The sequence below is a fragment of the Amblyomma mixtum genome, chromosome 9, assembly GCF_055824585.1.
Source record: "Amblyomma mixtum isolate Tamu chromosome 9, ASM5582458v1, whole genome shotgun sequence".
Lineage (NCBI taxonomy): Eukaryota > Metazoa > Arthropoda > Arachnida > Ixodida > Ixodidae > Amblyomma > Amblyomma mixtum.
The window spans coordinates 56,060,888-56,081,055 of record NC_143020.1 but is presented as its reverse complement, the minus strand read 5'-3'; the positions used below and the strand labels follow the sequence as shown (position 1 = coordinate 56,081,055).

The window sequence follows — 20,168 nt, the reverse complement described above, 5'->3', positions numbered from 1 at the left end:
GAGATCATAGCGCCATCTGCGGCAGCAACTAGAAAGCAACACATCTCGCATTGAGACTTGTAGCGCCATCTACAATAGCATTGTAGAAACAACCACCTGCCGCGTGCCAATGACGACGTCATGGTCCAATGTGGTGGATAGAGGTGGAACTATGTGAGTAGGACGTATTAATCTCATTCATATCAATTCTATTAAGCCAAACAGCTAACACTCATTACTTCAACGTCTTCCAGACGGTGCCGGCCTTTTGTTTTAGATGCGCCCTACATACTGTGTGCACAAGTACAGCTGGAAACTATAGCCAACGACCACAGCGTTAAGACGTAGCAAGCAATGCCACTCGCCAGACCCGGGAACAGACAAGGCTCGTCAATCAAAAAGCGGCCGAAACATGAATAGAGAAAACGATCTCTTGCAGAATACGTTTACTGACGTGTAACGGAGCCGTTTTTATTTCTTCAGCAAATGGGATAAGGAATCAGCGCAAGCATCGGAAGCATTTAAATGCTGAACTATAAGCATGCGTCCCCCTCCCCCCCAAACACACACAGTCCCAAACAATGAAAATTTACACGGACACCTAAATGATAAGTGAAAGAAACAACGCAAGGGACGGGCGTGACACGACCACACAAGCTTTGAACTGACAACTAAGATTTTCGTTTTTCCGCGACATGAGTCACTGACAGCGCTGCAGAAGAAGCTTATTTTTTATTGCGAAAGCAATACTACTTGCACTTTCACGCCATTGCGTGCCGCGGCCGGCGACCACCATCGTGCCGCGGCCGGTGGCCACCATCGCGCCGCGGTGGTGACCACCACTGACCTTCATTTGACCTTGATTGCATTACATTGGATTAGATTGGATTAGATTAGAATGGATTGGATTGGACTGGACTGGATTGGATTACATTATATTAGAATAGATTACATTGGATTGGAGTGAATTGGATTGGAATGGATTGGAGTGGAATGAATTGGATTGGATTGGATTTGACTGGATTGCATTGGATTGGAGTGAAGTGGATTGAACTGGATTGGAATTGATTGCATTGGATTGGATTGCATTGGATTGAATTGGATTGTATAACCGACGCATCACCACAAGTCTAACCACAGGCACCACCACCAGCTACACTAGGAGCTGTACCATGGCGTACATACGGATATTGCTTTCGCAATTACCGGGCTTAACCAAGCTAAGCCACAGATTTTATTTTATAAACCATTTGGCCACGAGAGTGTCTGTACACGTCGAGCTTACTGCAAACCAGAGCTTTAGTTTTGAAAGCATAGTGCTTGGTTTAGTGATTCTTAATAGAACAACTTAGACTCAATCCTCAATGAAAACACCGGCGTCAAGTTTACGTTATAAACAAAAAGACCAAACTTATTATTACTTCGAACAACCTACGGTTCACGTTACGGCACACAATTAAACAATTATTTACAACATTCAGTGTTGTTAGCACGCTGAGTGTTTAGAATTATTGGTTCATGAAATATTGTAGTCGCTCATACCTCCTGCTGATGATAAAAATAGTCGCTGCAGCATATTTTCATGAAAAATGATCGGTGCTGCCACAACTGCTATTTCGTTGGAGTCGGGCGAAAAGCATTTTTATTGCAAAAGCGGCACTGAAGCGGCCTAAAAATACGCAATTATCTGACAAAAAAATAAAGAAAACATTAGACTGGTTTGAACAAGCTGAAAGAAAACATTAGACTGGTTTGAACATGCTGAATAAATTGGTACACAGTGATACCAGTGCGCCGGGAAACGTTCACGGAATGGAGAATTCCCCGATGCAAAACAGCTCCGTCGTGTGGAGTCGCCATTTTGGGTGGAATCCGCAGACAAGAGGCGTATTTCTTTATAACACAGCACATTCTAATTATCATCGCTGATTATTCTTATGACAGGTTGACCATGTTTTCGTGTCAGCCCTTAGCCCCTTCTTTCCATTTTTTTTATAGGAAAAGCTTTGCTTTGCGACCAAAGCTGCAAAATACGGTACTTCGCTGAATCCTTGCCCTTGAATAAATAAATAAATGCATTAAATAAATATTTATTTATTAATTTATAAATAAATAAATATATATATATATATATATATATATATATATATATATATATATATATATATATATATATATATATATTATCAATACCTCAAATGCCCCGGGAATGGGGTATTACATGAGGGATGGGCTGAATGTGTCACTAATGGGAGATTGGATGACAGCTTTGAAGTGCAGTGGATCGGAGTGGTGCACGGAGTCGATTGGCAGGCTGTTCCAGTCTCGAGCAGTTTGCACGAGGAATGAGCGAAGATGAGCTGTAGTCTGTGCTGGGGGAGGGTAGACTGCTTTGGGATGGTTGGTACGGCTTGATAAGCGATGAGCTGGCAGGATAGCTGAAACATCAAGTTGGCTGTGAGAAAATTTATGAAAGAGGCAGAGCCCAAAGATGCAACGTCTGGACTCGAGATTAGTAAGATTAGCCTCAGATTTAAGTGTAGTGACGCTGGTGTGATACGAGTAGTCTGAAAAAATAAATCTAGCTGCGCGATTCTGAACTGATTCGAGGGTGTTCGAAAGGTTAGATTGATTGGGCTCCCAGACTGAGCATGCGTACTCCAACTTCTGCCGGACAAATGTGAGGTATGTTAATGTTTTAATTGAAGCAGAAGCGAGTCGCAAGTTCCTACGGAGGAAGCCAAGAGTGCGATTGGCTTCGTTTGCTATGTTTGTTATGTGCGCTGACCAATTAAGTGTGTTAGAAAATGTCATGCCGGGATATTTATACGATTGAACAGATGCTATTTCAGACGCACTTATTTCATACTTGAAGGGTTGATATTTTTGGCGCCGATGGAAAGAAAGCAATGACGTTTTATTAGTGTTTAAGGACATTAACCAAGTGTTGCACCAGGCTTCAATACGTTTAAGGTCGTCTTGAAGTAAACGAGAGTCAGAGGTGTTATGGATGGGGCGGTAGATTACGTCTGCAAATAGGCGGATATGAGAAGTGATGTTATTAGGCAGGTCGTTAATATCGCCAGAAGTGCCCACGACCCAGCAAAGCAAAACCGTTAGCCAACCAGGCTAAACACATGCTTCCGGACGTCTGCTCGGTTTAAGTACGTTAAAACCTTACCATTCTTTCCCTCCTTTACATCTGGCTTCAAGATGAAATGCCTAGAGAAAATGTATTTAACCCCTCTACAAGCCGACCAAAAACAAGTCATCGACGATATTACTTCGCTGGTGGCCTTGCCCATCGCATCATCATCATCATCAAACCTTTCATGGCTGCTCGTTGCTGATAACAACTTGCGTCGTGTCTGTGGAAGTTATTCTTCCTATTCTCTTGACTTGGGCGGTAGCTAGATTATTTTCTGTGAGAGAAGGACGGGCAATATTTTTGTTAACAGTAATCATGGATTAAAAGCAGAGCGTTCGCCTCTTTTTCTGCTTATAATCGTCCCGTCTTACAGCCCGCTTGCGGGGGAAAAATGTCTGGCAGCAAGCAGATTTGCCAAGTAGTGTTTTTCAACGGTACGACAAAGGGGATGTATTGCCACAGTTCGAGGCCACAGGAATGCATACACGCTGTCCGTTTGAATAACACATTCATTTCTTCACTCTCTTGCTGCCGATTTACTGAGGGATGAAATAAGGCGGCGTTCTGAAGTCTGTTTGCGCTTCGCCAGACTGCATACTCTTTTGATGCCTCTTCTGGAAAATACCGCCAGATGTGCTACCTCGGTGAGCGGTGTGTATTTCTCAAGAAAAGCGATTGTGCACGTTGCAAGTGCTCATTGGTCGAGACCCGTTGACAAGCTTCTGCAAGGGGTCTATTTAGTGTGGAAGCGAAGTTAAGAACTCCTGTTTTGCGTCGCGATCAAACATTCCAAGTTGAACAACGCGGACTAAGATGACGAAGGGCGTTTCGCTTGCTCTATGGCTGATCCTACTAGCACGGTCAGTGGTGTCAAGGGAACAAGATACGGCGGTGCCTTCTAAAACCGCCGAGGCTTCGAAATCACAGGAAACGGCGGCTTCTTCGTCGGACAAGTCCCTGCAGCAGGGGTCGTCTCCCGAAAAAACTAGACAGGGTGACACTCTAGAAACGGCTCCTTACGAGGAGGACCCAACTCACTTGGAGCGACAGCACATGGAAGATGTGAGTCATTTCATGCGTATCATAATCCGCTGCTATTGATTACAGCTTGCTGAATATATATCACGTCAGATACAATACAGCCGCCGATTCGCTTGTAACAACGTTTGTGATGTGACTGGTCGACTAAAGGCGTCTATAGTACACTGAAGCCTATAACTTAGTCAGTAGTTACAACTAAGCGCTGAATGCAGTGACGCTGATACCCGCCGCAGTGGCTCAATAGATATGGCGTTCGGCTGCTGATCCCAAGGTAGCGGGTTCGATCCTGACAGCGGTGGCCGTATTTCGATGGAGGCGAAATATAAGAACGCCCGTGTTCTGTGTGATGTCAACGCATGTTAAAAACTCCCTTCGGTCATGTTGATTCGGAGCCAGTCCACTACGGTGTCTCCCATAGCCTGAATCACTTGCAGACCTTGAAACCTCGCAGTACACAGTACAGAGTACACAGAGGCAAAAATAAAGCGCATACCTTACTGTGAGGTAAGAAGCACCTCTGGCAGCAGTGCGTTGGTAATGAATCTTTTCTAAATTTCACGGCGCTGATTTCAATAAACAACAGGCATCGCAGCACGACGCCCGAGGGCAACATATCGCTATTATGAATCTCACTTCGGATTAAGTTTGATGCAGCATAAGCGAATAATCTACACTAGGACCAGAAAGTCGCACTGACGAAAATAGAACAGCATCCTTACGTTCGATCTGCTACACCCATAGCGTGAAGCTCTAGTTTTGTTTCCAGAAATTATCGGCGTGCAAGGCGACAGTGTTTCCCCTGCCCCTCCTTTCCCAGCCTTATCGCCTGTCGAGAGCCAGAAACTAAAATAGGTTTGGTTTATGGGGTTTTAACGTCCCAAAGCGACTAAGGCTATGAGGGACGCCGTAGTGGAGGGCTCCGGAAATTTCGACCACCTGGGGCTCTTTCTCCTCCAAAGAAATTCTAGCCGCCGCGGCCGGGATCGAACCCGCGTCTTTTGGGTCAGCAGCCGAGCACCATAACCGCTGAGCCACCGCGACGGCAGAAAGAAACTAAAATAATGTGACCGATCTAGCGCTCGGGGCGCACTTGAATAAGCGCTCGACGAGCGAAATTCGGAGGTCTGGGTTCGGACCTCGCCGGTAGCATGAGGTTGTTTTTTCTTCTGTTTTCTCCTAAATTTATCTTTAAAATAATTACACCATTAATCTCCCTTTGATGAACACCATAAATAAAAGAAAGGATCATCGCCTATGCTCCTTCGTTCTGTGTGACTGTTGGCTTCCGTCATGTGCTGTGTATCATCGGATGAGGATAGTCAGCCGCTATTAAGTGATAGTCACTGCTGTTTCGATATCTGCAGCTTTGAGAGCGTTCACTCGCAGTCCAATCATAAAGGAGCAGGCTGCGAAAGATGAAAGAACAGTCCGGCAGTGTCAATAGAATTATCGCTGCTAAGCTTTAGTTCGGGAGTTTCGCTGTTTCAGCTCCTAAGGCCTACACTCTCGCAGGATTTACTCGGCGGATATGTTGATGTCATTCACATAAGTGAACGGACGAGATGTTCTTGCAGAGAACCAAATGGTAGGTAGTCGGTTGAAGTTAGCGTTAGATCGCAATCTAGAATCTTCTTTCGGCAGGCTTCGAGTTCATAGCCGCCGGTCTAGGATTCCTCATATAATAGAGAACGTTCCGTCAAGCACAAAAAACCGCTAAGTATGCCTGTCAATCAACACTGAAACACTGTTCTGAAGCACATCATGCAAACATAGTTACATTGTCAATGAAAAAAAAAATAAGCTCACTATATTGACATTACAGTTAATACCAACAGGAATCGCGCTGCTGACTTGTGACCGCCGTTTCCAGCTACTCAATGAAATATTGCCCTAATGTAAACGCAAGCCTAATACGAGCGTGCAAAGCGTTGGTAAAAATATTCAGGCCACCAGGTGCGCCACCTTACTGTGCCTTTGAGATTTTTTTACCTGTAAGTTCATTTCTACGTGCCGACATTGAAGTGCTCGGAAAGCGGAACAAGTTACAGTGCCGAACCGGGAAACAAAAATGCTGGACTGCTTAATTTTTCAGGAAAGCTGCACGTCATCCCAACCCGGAAAACCTAGGATATTAAACGAAATCATTGTCCCGGTGCTGAACACAAAATAGTGTGGCCACCCTGACTTGCTACCACACCTAGAACTTAGCGCACAGCAGAAAACAACTCTACTACAAAGTACACCGTGTGTCGGGTCGCATTTATATAGTTGTAGTCAAGGAAGCCACGAACAGAAATAATGATATATCTCTGCACAGCGCCGTTTTACATTTTTCAGTGACCTTTTTTACAAACAGGGTCAACACGATTGTTATTGGGCGTTGGGGCTCCTCCAAGACAACCGCAAGCCTGAGTAAGGGAAAAAAAGAAAATACTGGAGCGTTCTCTCTTGCAAAACCGTGGCAAATGTCACGGCAAGCAAACTAAATACCGTCTCAGAGATTTACAATAGCCATCCTTCGTAGCATGCACGACAAGCTCAAAATCACGCGAGAGATCGGGAGACACAAGACATTCTATGGCAGCGCAAAAGTTATGCAAGCCAACAGCTGTCAGAGCTCTCCGAGAGCTCCGTGAAGATAGAGCAATATCGAAGTTTCCACGAAACAGCATAGCAACACTGCATTTGTGTCCTGGTGGACAAACCTACTATAATTCGCGCGCTCCTAGATTAGAACGCAAGGTACGGCATTTTAAGCAGCATTAGATCCAACAAAAGGGCATATAGGTTTCGTTTCTAACTCAGCTCCAGCTAATTAAACATTTTAATGCACAACATTTCTACGTTTTTGAGATACAAACTTCATGTCCCCTGGCTTACTTACCACATTATTTTTTTGTCGTGACTAGCGCCACCCCCTATCAGGAACCATGCCAGTACATTAATTGGCGGTACAATATGTGGCGGCGTATTAGGTGGCGGTACATTATGTGACGCGACAGAAAGCCTAAGCAAGAAGCACTGACGGATATATTTCGAATCGAATGCAAGACGATACCAATATGAGACCGGTGTATGTTGGTTGTTATCATGGCTGTGTTGTGCCGGCTATATATGTCATTCATCTGCTCTCGCGCAGAGTCCTGTGCACTAACGGTTGTAGAAGGTGACACTTCGATGTGCAGGCATCGATGTCTGACCATGCATATACACATGAAAAAACTATACGCGGAGTGAAACGCTAAAAATTTGCTTGCTGTTTGAGTGTGATATCAAAGAAGCCAGACAATTCGTCCAAAGCTATCATGGCGCTCCAGTAAGAGCTGCCTGGTTACAAGTCGAACGTGGGAATGCCATGACCACGCTCAATACTTCACCACCTCACGTCCCTACAATACGCTTCTTTTTGTTCATTTACAAAGTGTTCGACAGCATGGCGTCCATTTTAAAGGAGGAATATACCACGATGATCCGACTCTCTGCTGTTGCAGTTCATCAGCATCATGGAAAGGATCTACGTAGTACAGCGCAACTTCAAACTCAAACATGGCGATACGTGTGAATCTGCGCAAAGACTGCGTCAACTGAACGACAGAGAATACGAGTACATCTTACGTGGGCGCCATGCAAGGAGCATGGAAAGCTTGTAAGTTTTTGAATTCCTCACAACACTTCTTCTTTATTTAGAGCGAAAAGCTCTACTTCTCCCGTGCTGAGCCTGAAGGTCATCTGGCTCTTGGATTTGACGTCTAACGGGAGGCACGCTGCAAGTGCATGACCACGCATGGCAAGTGCCTCGATCTTCTTCATCGACGCCATAGCTGTGCCCTTGGTAGCCACGTGTGCCGCTGCGCTGGCAGCTGCTCGAATACTCCTCCTCGCCAGTTGCAGCATGTGATGTGTCACGTGATTCGCTCTTCCACTCGCCGGTCAAGTCCGCCGCTGCACGGACCGCCGCTCTGGACGCTCGCTCTAGCACTTTGGCACGTGATGCATCACGTGATTTGGTCTCGCTGAAAAAATTTGCTCTCGGTGAAGGCTTGAAAAAGTAAAGATGAACCAATGCTAAACAGTATTTAACCATGCTTAACAGAGTTTTCGCTCTGTGTATCCCGGCTCAGCTGAGTTGAGCCACGGCATTTTGCTGTCGATCAGACTGACATACATTTTTCGTTCGTGTTCTCGCTGAATATTGCGGAGTCTAAAAACGACAGCACCAACTTGCTTATGTATCAGTTGGTTTTATACAGCTTTCTGCACTAATAACTCAGCAGGAAACGAGAACTGCTATTCGGTGAAGCGCTTCCAAGAACCCTACACACACATTTCCGACACTCCGCAGTACACGGTTCCACGGATAGACAATCCCCAACTTGTCAGTTTTTCAATAAAGCCACACTCCCATTCACATAATTTATGAAGTCCGGCAGAATGGTTAATGGACAGAATCAGGAAGGAAAAATCTCTCCCGGCCTTCGGCCACAAGGAGCCGACTCGGCGACAACTTTAGCACGCTAACTAGATATTCAAACGCACAAAACAATTTTTACAACTAGACTAAAATCTACGTTAGCCTTACACATAGAGTGTCCCGTAAAGCCAGCTATCAGATAAGGTTATCTTCTGTAACTACACTCTCAACATAAATACGACTATCTAGGATTAAAAAGGGAAGTAAGCTGTCGTCTAGCGCATTCCCTTTTACAAAAAGGGACGGTGCTAAAGGAGAGCTTTTCACTCCTTTTTTTGTTTATAGCGTACTGAGGAAACGAAATAAACGCTCTGCATGAAGCCTTTGCGTAGCGCGTGGCTTTGTCGAGCATTAAATGATCTTCACCCGTACGTGAAGTGCGAGGGTATAGTTTAGTCCACAGACACGGCGAAAGCTTGCCAGTTAGAGCGTTAGCGACAGCTGGGATATTGCGGACGCTAGTTTACAAAAGGTGGCCAGTGTAGCACGCGACTGCAGTGACATCTTGGCAGCCGTCATTTCATGGACGAGCACGGATTCACAATCGGTTGTTGCTTGTCCACGCACGACGTACTAGAATTGCCTAGGTCACCTGCGCCTTTTCCAAGGCCCCTCGCGAATTTCATGTCGCAGTTGTTCTTGTTTCTCTGAGCATTAAACTTTCTTTTTAATGCTTCAGGACCAATTTCACTGCGCGTGGAATTTCTGCAGAGATTTCACGGTGTTTAGGGTATGACCCCTTACTCAAACTCTGAGAATTTTAAAAGCAGATACTCTATTCATCCCATTTTTCAAAGACGCATCCCATTTTTCAAAGAAACACTATCCCCTTCGGCTGAAGGAAACGTCCCGGTGCGTGTTAGGCGTGCGGTGTCAAGGGTGGGTGATACGGCTTTAGGCGAGCCACATGAACGACTTCGGATGTCAGTGGAGCGGACGGGGACTTTAGGTGGAGCGGCGTGAACTCATAGGTTACGTCGGTCACTGGCCGTAATACACGATAAGGAACTTTGTAGCGTGGCAGAAGTTTTTCACATAACCGCACACGACGGGATGGGAGCCACAGCAAGACGAGAGATCCGGCAGGGTAGCGTACATCATGGTGCTTACCATGGTAGCGGTGTTTTTGAGCCTCTTGAGAGGCGGAGAGCTTGTGACGAGCAACCTAGCGGGCGGCGCGAATCGTGTTAATGCGAATTGCGAATGACGTTATAATTTTGATAAGCAATCAGAGGCGCAGCAGAAGTCAGTGAGTGATGACGCCACGATTCAAAGAACCAGTCAAAAGCATTGTGTGTGATATGTGATCTGCGAGCATCCATCGGATGTGATTACAACATCACCAACGCTGCTAAACCGAGAAACGAGTCATCAACAATCTTAATCCAGCGCCGGTTTTATTACGCAGTGCAGCATTAAATCTTAAGGAATGCGCTAGCCGGATGCTAAGAAATTTAGATCTTTCGTACGGGTCGCTTTAAGAAACTTATGACGGCGAGTGATTATGTTAATACTCGCAGTGGCATTCTATAGAGCCCACAGCTCGATGCGCATCGTTAACTACACACGGTGGTCCCTCGTTTTGATTGCTAACGTTTTGGCATGTCTGAACTGTATATGTCGTCGAATCAGCGCACGTGTCAGAGCCGACAGTAGCATTGTGAAAAAACTGTATAGAACTTCAGTTTAGAATGCATGTCGTTAAAAAAAGAACCGCTTATGCAAGGAGGTAAAGAAAACTCTATTTGATCGTGAACGACAACGTGAAACTATGCCCGTTACAAATATGCTTTCGATGTACTGATACAAGCCCCTTTTTCTATTTTCTCGTGCAGTGTGACCATGAAAACCACTTTCACCGTGAGCAAGACAGGCATTCACAAGGAGTACAACGCTGTCACGTACCAGCACGGCATGGGTAACGCCATTCTCGATCGCCTTACATTAGTGTAGTATTAATAACCTGACGGATGCGCAAAGTAGCTGAGCATCAGCCTCGTTTCCATGAACCCAACAAAGCGGGTTTGAGTCAGGAGTCGGCTTGAGTAAGACGACCCCAACTCGATAACTTCGTGTTTACATGAGCACGCTACCAGCGAGTCGACAGTTACGAGTATAGCGCACCAACGCAGGCACAGCTGCGTGGTTCTTTTCCTCTGGAGAAAATTCTTTCCGAAGGCATGCAAAGCGATTAAGTGCAACTTGCGGAAGAGGTCTGCGAGTCAACCCGCCTCTTGTTGTTGGGTTGAGTGAACCCGACCCCTAGACTCCTAGACACGAGTCTGCGGCGTTTACATGGACGTGCTAATCCGTTTTCTGCCCGAAAAACAAACTCGATTCGAATTTTTAGAGTACATTGTACACTAGAAGACAGGGCGGAACGCCCGACTGTTTTGTCCGTAGGTGACATACGCAGGGCATGATGTCACTGTGTAACGGAAATGATTATGCCTAATAAAAAATAGTACAGGTTAAAGTCACATCATAAAAAAAAGCATTACTGGTTGGAAAAGAATGCAGAGCTCCGTACTGTGCGACACAGTAGCACAAAAGCAACAACGCTTTACCACAAACTTTAATTTTTCTCATGGTGCTTCAAATCCGGGACAGGGAGTGCTGAGGCTATATGTGCCCTATAGTGAAGCCAATCGCGCATTTTCTAGAGATGTCACCTTTTACTTACTAGCAGTAGGTGTTGGTCAAGTAGTTAGGGGAATCCCCAAGGTGGAGTAGATTTGTAGCAAGGCAGTAATTACTCATTAGCATCCACCTAGGTACAGCCATACGGCTATAACTTTCCTTTGTAGCCGTATGGCTGCGCTCGGGTGCATGCCAATGGGTATTTACTTCCTTATTACTTAATAGCAGCAGTTGTAGTATTAAGCGACTTTATTTAGGACACGAATAAAGACCGAGTAGCTAGGAAACCTCTCGTATGAAGCAAGCATGCTTTCTACATCCCAAATTCCACACCATTGGCCTTTCCTGACCCCATCAGAGTAGTACTGGAAACGCATATTCCTGTAGGCACGTAACGCGAGATTATAAGTAAATAAGAGCGGAGCACTGCACCGTTGCTGCACTGTTCAAATCAAATCAAATCAAATCAAATCAAATAATTTACTTCATATGCTCGTGACGACATGAAAGATGAGCTGTGGTTAGACAGGCTGCGGTTAGCCTGGCAAGGCTCTCCATCCCTCCCATCGAATCACTAAGTCCATCACCACTGTTTTCATTTATTTGCATGATTCAGAGGTGTGTAACCATGTCTTACAAGTAGACCAATGATGACTTCATCTTACTTTGCAGGTGAACCTAAAGTTGAGCGTAAGCTTATGTACATCAGTCCCGAGAAGACATGCGCAATCCTCGTCGAGTCGCTGAAGAAAGGCCGCAAAGGTAAGTCCGAGCGTTTCTATTTCCCTGCCCGCACCGTTTACGAGTATCGCCTCTGAAAGTGGCACTAGCTAATATTTTTTTATATGGTTACGAGTCAATGCACTGAAAGTCACAAGAGCTGCGCGCTTGCATAAAGAGCATCACTCTACCGTTGGCAAAAGTTAATCTGTGTACTCCGAGAAGCGATTACAGTCTGATGTATGATACAAGAAACGCTCAGCTTAGTAGCAGCAAGCAAACATCCTGCGCCAGGTTCGTAAGCAATATGAAGACGGCGCGACCAACGGAGAAAGAATAGACACACCAAAGAAAGGACGAACGTTGTATGTCTGTTCTGTCCCGTTGGTCGCTCCGTCTTCCTATTAGTTTCATCATGAACCCAAACAAGAGTTCCCCATTAGGTTCGTGAAGCTCGCCATCGGAAGCGGTGCAAGTGACGTATATTGAAACACGCACAGAACCAATTAGTAACTAGGAGTGACAGAAATTTAACCACAGTCTCCCCTGAAACTTGTGCGCTCAAAAGATGGCCTGAAAACTATACAATTGGTAAGGCTACCAAATAAACATGTGAAAGTAGGTATTCATTCTTAAACTGTAGGGGGCACTTAAACTCAGCCTTAAGGGTATGACGTGATATCGTTAGTTGGTTAATGCCCATATATGCAGAATTGGTCATTCACTATTCAACGTTCATAGATGGCGGCGAGTCCTCGCACCCCTACCACCGCAGTGGCGCAGCGGTTGAGAGATAAGCCACTGCAAAAGCAGGAGGCTGTTGCTCATCACGAGCAACCTCTCACGCAGCTGGCGCGACGCTCCTCCGAACTAACCTGACCTTACCCGAGTTACTACCCGCGTAACTACGGTAACCTCGGGTAGTAACTCCGGTTGCTAGGCAACGGCCCATGACCGTATGTACGTAGGGTGACAATATTTTAGGTCGGTGTTTGAGAGCGTATGAATGATCTTGCAATATAATAAATAGGTCACTAGCATTGGCGTACACCTGATATGTAAAGGCCACCCTGCAGCCTTCTCACGAACGCTCTCGCGCACTTTATCTGTCCCATATTTCTTGTTCACACTCAGGTTGTCAACTCGTCCAGCCGGAGTCATCAGTCGACAACGGGATACCGGACGATTGCAAGAGGGTTTACAAGGCCCACTGCGGCAAGAGGCTGGTCACCATTTACAATCCTGTATGCAAGGGTCTCCCGGACAGGTTCCCACACGAGGAACTTTAAGTTTCTGTGCGACGAGGGCCTCATCGCGCCGGAGGCCACCCGAGGTGGGGAGCAGGCGTGCCGCGTGCCAGTGCGTCCAGGCTTTGCCAAAGGTACAACTCAAGGCCCTGTACACGCTGCTTCAACATATATACAAGGCTCTGCTCTGGACTAACTCTTCTACCAGCTGCTGCTCGCTTGAACCCCAAGGTGTAGAAATGTTCCTGACTGGAAAGATGTTTCCTTCATTTTGCACAGTATTCCAGACAGGTTCCGAGGTGCTGGCGCTTAACAGCACGGCTGAAGTCTGCATCAGAAACACATTAGAGCCTGTGTACCTTTGGCAAAGATTTCAGGAGTTTTGACAACGGCTTCAAAGGCTTTCACCAGAAGGTCGTGAACTTTGGCAAAGGCTTCAAGAACTTGGCATGGACATCAAGGACATTTAGAAAAGTTTGAGAGATTTTCACAAGGACTTCAAGGACTGACCAAGATCATGAAGGCCTTCAGCCCTCCATACTCTACTTTTGTTTCTCCGCTGCATGCTGTTAGAAAAAAAAAACGGACAGTTCTGACAGCTCTCATAAGAACATTCTGCTCAAGGCATCAATCACTGCTGAATAGAAATATTATTGTCACTTATTTATTTAAACGCAACGTTCTGTTTCTTACATTAGTGTAGAAGCAACAGCCACTTCCGAGAGAGCACACTTATCTCCTCACTTGGTGTGAAGTATAATGTTCTCCAAAGGGCAAACACATTAGGACACTTCAGTATTTTGGCCACAGGTTAAAATTCATTAATGTCATGTACAAAACGCAGAGGTGAGTTATGTACAATATGTTAATTCTTCTAGAATCCACATAACGTCCTTCGAGCTTCTTCAACAGATGATGGGATATCAAGAGCTCGGAATTTTGCAAAAAAGGAATCAAAACACACCTAAAAAATTAATTCATAATTCCTACAATTAAATTCATCTAGTCTAGAATATAAATGTATCTAATTGATTAAAAAATAAAACAACCATATCAATTCGATGTGGATATATGATGATGGGCGGGGAAGCGAAAAAGTAATCGTGGTTGCGCCTAAAAAGCTGACACACAAAGCAGTTGCGTCGTCTCGGTCCTTCCTTTTCTTAGCGCTATGTGACCATGAGTACGAACCAACTCTCCCAACTATTAAATTTACTTTCAAACAAAATCTTTCTACTCCAAGATGCTACGCTACACCACCGACAAACTTTACCAAGTGTTTGTTTATGCCACGAAAGAAGTATGGTACTTACCGCCGTTCTTCAAGCTACAACTGACCTATGGTCACACCGGACACATCTCTAACAGATAAATCATACGTAAAGTCGCCGTCAAAAGTAAATGGAAGGCGACTTTGTCAAAAAAAAATTTAATTTCTTTAAATCTAAAGCATAGTGGTCCATGTTCGTTGGTGCACAGTCCCATTCGCACAATCAAAATTAGTCTGCACATATGTATTCAAGGATGCATGAATTGAGCGGGCAATGATTACATTCTATCGTTAATATTGCCTTCCATTTACTTTTGGCGGCACCTGTACATCCCCATCGGAACACTGGTTTCTCGAAAGTTCAACGAAAGCGGTTGCATAATGCCGTGTTTGTTCTGGGCCCAAAGCCTAACCACAACCAACCTTCCCTCATCTAAATTGCATATCAGGCTACGCTCCTTCGTAACGATAAGAAAACATGCGTAGTAATACCTTCGTTATGACTGAAATTACTGTGCAGTGAATGCTGTTATGGAGTGGAGCTGTAATAGCTGGGTATCAGATATCATCGTATACCATGAATAAACGATCTTGCCACGTACTCTGGGTTCGAGCCTTCGACTGTTGTCAAAACAATTCCGCTGTGTTCACCTAAACCTGACGCCCTTCAGCTAGTGCGATAATGCACGTTACGAATACGAAATACCTTAGACGGTTTCAACTGCATGAGCTGTCGCCCCCATTTCGCCCCGCATTATACTATTAGCAGACTATTATGAAGATACGCGTTTTATTATGTGCCGTGCACCACTTAAAATTCCAGTTCCATGTGTACACGTACTCTCCGCTCTGTCCCCCTTTCCATTACTACTACGAGCACACACGTGCACAGGAAAAAGCGCGCCGCGCTACAACAGCGGAAGCGTACATGCCTTCGTTAAAGCCAGGTGCCGTTCTCTTCGCACACCACGCCCACCCCTCACGGGGTCGAAAGAAGAGCGTCGTGACTCACGAGGGCTGGGTCACCCGAAGAACACTCTCGCCTTCTAATGGACCTCGTGAGGTCAAGGGAGAACAGGACAGTGAAGTCACAAGGAGGACGAACGCGTTGTATCGCAGCGATGAATACTCTGATGGCGAGGAAGGGACAAAAAATAAACCTCTCGGCTTTCGTCCTGTTCGATTTTATTTTTCGGACTATGTTGCCATTCTCCCGCAACAGCTAGAGCAAAGTTAAACCTAGTTGTAGAGGGAGGAAGCGTATGATATATGCAAAGTTTATAAAATCGAACTGCTTCTGGAGGACAGAGACTGCCGTGTGTTCTGAATCAAGTCGATGACTTGTTTATAATATGAGAGTGTTACTTGAACTCGCTTCATTACATCTAAAAAAAAACATGCAAACAACGAGGCTGTGTACCCGGACATGGCGAAAGCAAAATCACTAAAAAAAACGGAATCAAACCGGTGAGGTAAAAGAGGCCAGCGCTTAATTATCTTGTAAACTCAGCGTTAAAGTAAAATTGACAGACGATTACTATAGCCAGTAATGCGAAGTATGAGCGCAGCTCAACATACGCCACCTGCTACAAATTGCAGAGGCATGTTACGCAGCTAGCCACCCTCCGGGATCTTCCAGTGGCAGCCACCTTCCGGTTGTCCATTCCGTCGCCGCCCCCCCCCCCCCCCCCAAGTCGCCGCCTGACACACACCGTAACCCGCCACCTGTTACGTGGCGTGTTACGCCGACAACGCCGACGCTGGCCGGTGTCGTGTTACGCTCCTATACACCCTCCGGGATCTTCCCATGGCAGCCACATTCTAGGTGGCGTATCGCTCTTCTACTTGGACAACCGGTTACACCGACAACGCCGACAACGACGCGGAATGCAACAACTGGAACTAACAGCTGCGCTGTAAAAAGTTTTTTCAACGACCTGAAAAAACTCAGTGCACAGTTTTGGAGAAATATTATTTGGCTTTTAATTTAAGCATTTCAGAAGGTATTTATTCCTGAATTAAAATTTAACTATCAGGAAGTGTTCAAAACACGCAACGGCAGTGCTGTGGGCTTGTCATAAGGCACCTTTAGAGTGAATGACAGTGGAAGTTCGGGTTCGGACGTGAAGCATTAGACTAGTCCGGTTGTCTACCTTTCGCTAGGGGAAAAAGAAGAGCAGATATAGGAGGGAACGAGTGAAAATAGGTGTCCTCAACAAGAAGGATGTGGATTAGGAACATGTGTGCGACACTGCCATAGGCTACTGCACAATCAACACACCCTCAGGAGTAAAAAAAAGGCAAAACAGTGCTGCCAAGCACACAGGACTGACGACCACTGTGCCTCCCACCACTTGAGGAATTTCGTCTCTGCCAGCGAGTGAGCATCAAGACTGTCGATAGAGTGCATAGCAGAAAGGCTGTTTCTAAACCATAAATAAAGGGCCCGAACAAAGCACACGCTCTAATGTCTCATCAAGCCCACTGGTGTTGCAGATGGAGCTGTCGGCCGCATAGATGAGAAATGAGTGCCGATGACGAGACAATTGCAGAAACCTTTAATAATTACCAGAATCTCCAGTCTATGGCCACATCGGCAGCTGTATAGTTGAGTCATCAGACAAACACCGTCAAATGCGGTTTTCAGGCGTCTAATATGGATAATCGTTTCACATTTAAAATTGCGAAGTAAATGTATCGTACTTCTTCAGACACGGGCTGTTATCCCGTCGTGCCGTCCTGTTATCCGATTGTTGTTGACGTGTATTGACGATTTTGTGGTGTTGGCTGCCGAGCATTTATTAACAGAAAATGGGGAAGGCAGGAAGTCACAGTTAAGAGAACAAACACAAAACGAAGATGGTATTTAAGACATATCATACAGGCTATCACTTCTAATGTACGGGAGGAAGTTACGATAGGGCGAATCCATAGGTCATGCTCGTGCAAGCTGTGACCTGGACATTTATGGCAAGAAGCGTTTAGCATATACAGAGGAGGCGTCATGATGCGTATGTGCGTCCACTGCTCGGTGCTTCTAGTGCGCCCCGTCCGTCGCGTCCAAGTAAAGGTGCACGGTTGCCGTTTGTGTTGCGATCCTGCACACGGCGACTTTATTTAGGTGCCAAGAGCAAATTATTCGCCTTGTGTAAGGCGCAAATCTTAATCGTCACACTCTGAACGGGGGGGAAGAAGGGCACGAGCGGCCGCGAACACTTCCTTCAAAGCAGGCCTATTAGCGAAATGAAGGTGTGGGCTCACATCCGCAGCGAGACAAACTTTCTGCAGGGCCAACTCTACAGTGGCTACGTTGTCCAGCTCTCTGTGAATATGTCGGGAAGAAGTAACGCCGAAAATTCACTTGAACATGCCCAGCACTGCTACCCTGCATATCAGGCGAACGCAGCCGTCAGCATTAGCGAAATAGAGTATAATCTCAGAGTACTAATTTCAGCTCAGTGCTGAGCCTCTTCCCGCTCATAGGGGTCGTTCTCCTTCAGTAAGAAAGAGAGAGAGAGAGAAATTACTACCATACACATAGGCGCAACGTGTCCCAAGCAACAGCGACAAAAAAAAACGAACAAATTTTGCACGCTGAAAGGCAAACCTTGCCACCACATCGGCGCTTCACCTCCACTTCGATTTTTAGCTTCCCTACTTTGATTTATGGACTCCCTCCTCCGACGCGTACAAACTAAACAGAGACAACGCTACGGCAAAAAAAAAGCGCGCTAGTGAGTTTATGAACGCCGCAACAGATCGCAGCACTTGTGGCAGCTCAAGTTCTAGCAACATCCTTCGACAATGAGCGTCCAGGCGAAGGAGTTCCATTAGCGAAGAACACAAATTCGGCATGCGTGTTGCCACGTTCAAGATTAAAGCGCCGTAAAGCTAAAAAAAAAACACCATGAAGCGTGCAATTAGGATTAGCAACGCAATTTTCTGTACACCTTGGAAATGGTCCTACGTTCTGCCTTTGCCATGTCAATGGACAAAACGCGAGCTTGAAACACTTAATCTACCGTGGAAGCACAGCTGGCTGAATCGTCACACGCTAATGCCTCCTCTTCCAGCGCCTGCTTCGGCCTGTACGCTGCCCACCCAACACAAACCGTAGTGAAAAGACATGCCGCGTTTAAAGACAGCAGACAACGGCCGGCCGTGTCCAGTTAGTTGACAAGGAATGAACATTCTACTCTGGTCACGGAGGCGAGCAGGAGGCCGGTTTGTCGGGAAAGGCAGTGAAAGCCTCCCAGCCAGCTCTCTCAGGCGTCCAAGGACGTTTCGCATTCGGCTCCTTATGCGACGCGTACGAGTGAAAAACTAACGAGCGGGCACCGTGAGAGTTTCCTCCATGCGAATCTAAACCGCCAAACACGGTATGGTTTAGTTTAGTTTAGTTTATGGGGTTTGACGTCCCAAAGCGACTAAGGCTATGAGAGACGCCGTAGTGGAGGGCTCCGGAAATTTCGACCACCTGGGGTTCTTTAACGTGCACTGACATCGCACAGTACACGGGCCTCTAGAATTTCTCCTCCAAAGAAATTCTAGCCGCCACGGCCGGGATCGAACCCGCGTCTTTCGGGTCAGCAGCCGAGCACCATAACCGCTGAGCCACCGCGGCGGCACGGTATGGTTTGGTGTGGTATGGTGTGGTATGGTATGGTATGGTATGGTATGGTATGGTATGGTATGGTATGGTATGGTATGGTATGGTATGGTATGGTATGGTGTGGTGTGGTGTGGTGTGGTGTGGTGTGTGGTGTGGTGTGGTGTGTGGTGTGTGGTGTGTGGCGTGGCGTGGTGTGGTGTGGTGTGGTGTGGTGTGGTGTGGTGTGGTGTGGTACGGTGTGGTATGGTGTGCCGTGGTGTGGTGTGGTACGGTCTGATATGGTATGGTACGTCGGGTTTAATTAGCAAAGCTGCACAAGGGTCATGAACGAAGCCGTAGTGAAGGGCTCCGGGTTAACTTTAACCACCTGTGGATTTGAAGGCGCACCTACACCGCACAACACATGGGCACGTTTTAGAGCGCAGCTCTTAAGTGGCCGTCACATGCTTTCGCGCTGCCTCCCGAGCCATGCTATAACCGGAGAGTGTTTACCGTGGTGAGGGTGGCCGGAGGGGACGGCTATATAAAGCGCGACGAAAAAGCGTGGCAGAATAGACCTGGCCCATTAGTTTTAACCGGCATTTTGGTTTTAACCGATATTTCGGTTCGCACTTCTGGTTACAGAGCTCACTGAAACATATTACTTAATTTTGCACATTTTCGGCTACTTCTAAACACTTGGCGCGGCGAAATCACGGCGTCGTATTCGTAGGGGTCGATGTCTGCGCACGCCTCCGCTCTTCCCCTCTCCCCCTCAGCCGCCGTCCCTTATCCTCATGACTTTTCCCCCCTCCCCACACTCCTCAATAACAGGCTACTACACCTGACCACTAAACATTCTCCGCAAAAGGTAATTATCTGGAGCTTACGCCTGCGCTAGTGCAAGTGTAGTGGCATAAACAGTACCACACATACATCATACCTTTGCCTTGAGTTAATAAGCTCTCCAACTGGCATCAGCACTTCGTACTAAGCCAGATATCGCTGAAAATCGCATAACCACAAGGGTAAATGTACGGAGGTCTTTTTACAGCGACAGC

General features: G+C 46.3%; 2 protein-coding genes across 5 annotated transcripts in view; one reads left to right on the top strand and one right to left on the bottom strand.

Moving 5' to 3' along the window:
• inaE (inactivation no afterpotential E) overlaps window positions 1-20,168 on the bottom strand; it is a 210,121-nt gene that overhangs the window by 98,162 nt on the left and 91,791 nt on the right. The gene's annotated exons all lie outside the window — the stretch shown is intronic.
• Window positions 3,909-15,097, top strand: LOC149329125 (uncharacterized). The gene is made up of 5 exons (XM_089560122.1): window positions 3,909-4,189; window positions 7,660-7,814; window positions 10,475-10,557; window positions 11,952-12,041; window positions 13,134-15,097. The coding sequence occupies exons 1-5, from the start codon at window positions 3,941-3,943 to the stop codon at window positions 13,286-13,288; spliced, it is 732 nt and encodes a 243-aa protein (XP_089416248.1). The 5' UTR covers window positions 3,909-3,940; the 3' UTR covers window positions 13,289-15,097.

Bases quoted from the DNA above. Each gene is read 5' to 3' on its own strand.
- LOC149329125 (XM_089560122.1), top strand. From the start codon at position 3,941: ATGACGAAGGGCGTTTCGCTTGCTCTATGGCTGATCCTACTAGCACGG. The intron at 4,190-7,659 runs GTGAGTCATTTC...CTGCTGTTGCAG, and splicing joins AGCGACAGCACATGGAAGAT to TTCATCAGCATCATGGAAAG. The intron at 7,815-10,474 runs GTAAGTTTTTGA...TTTCTCGTGCAG, and splicing joins GCAAGGAGCATGGAAAGCTT to TGTGACCATGAAAACCACTT.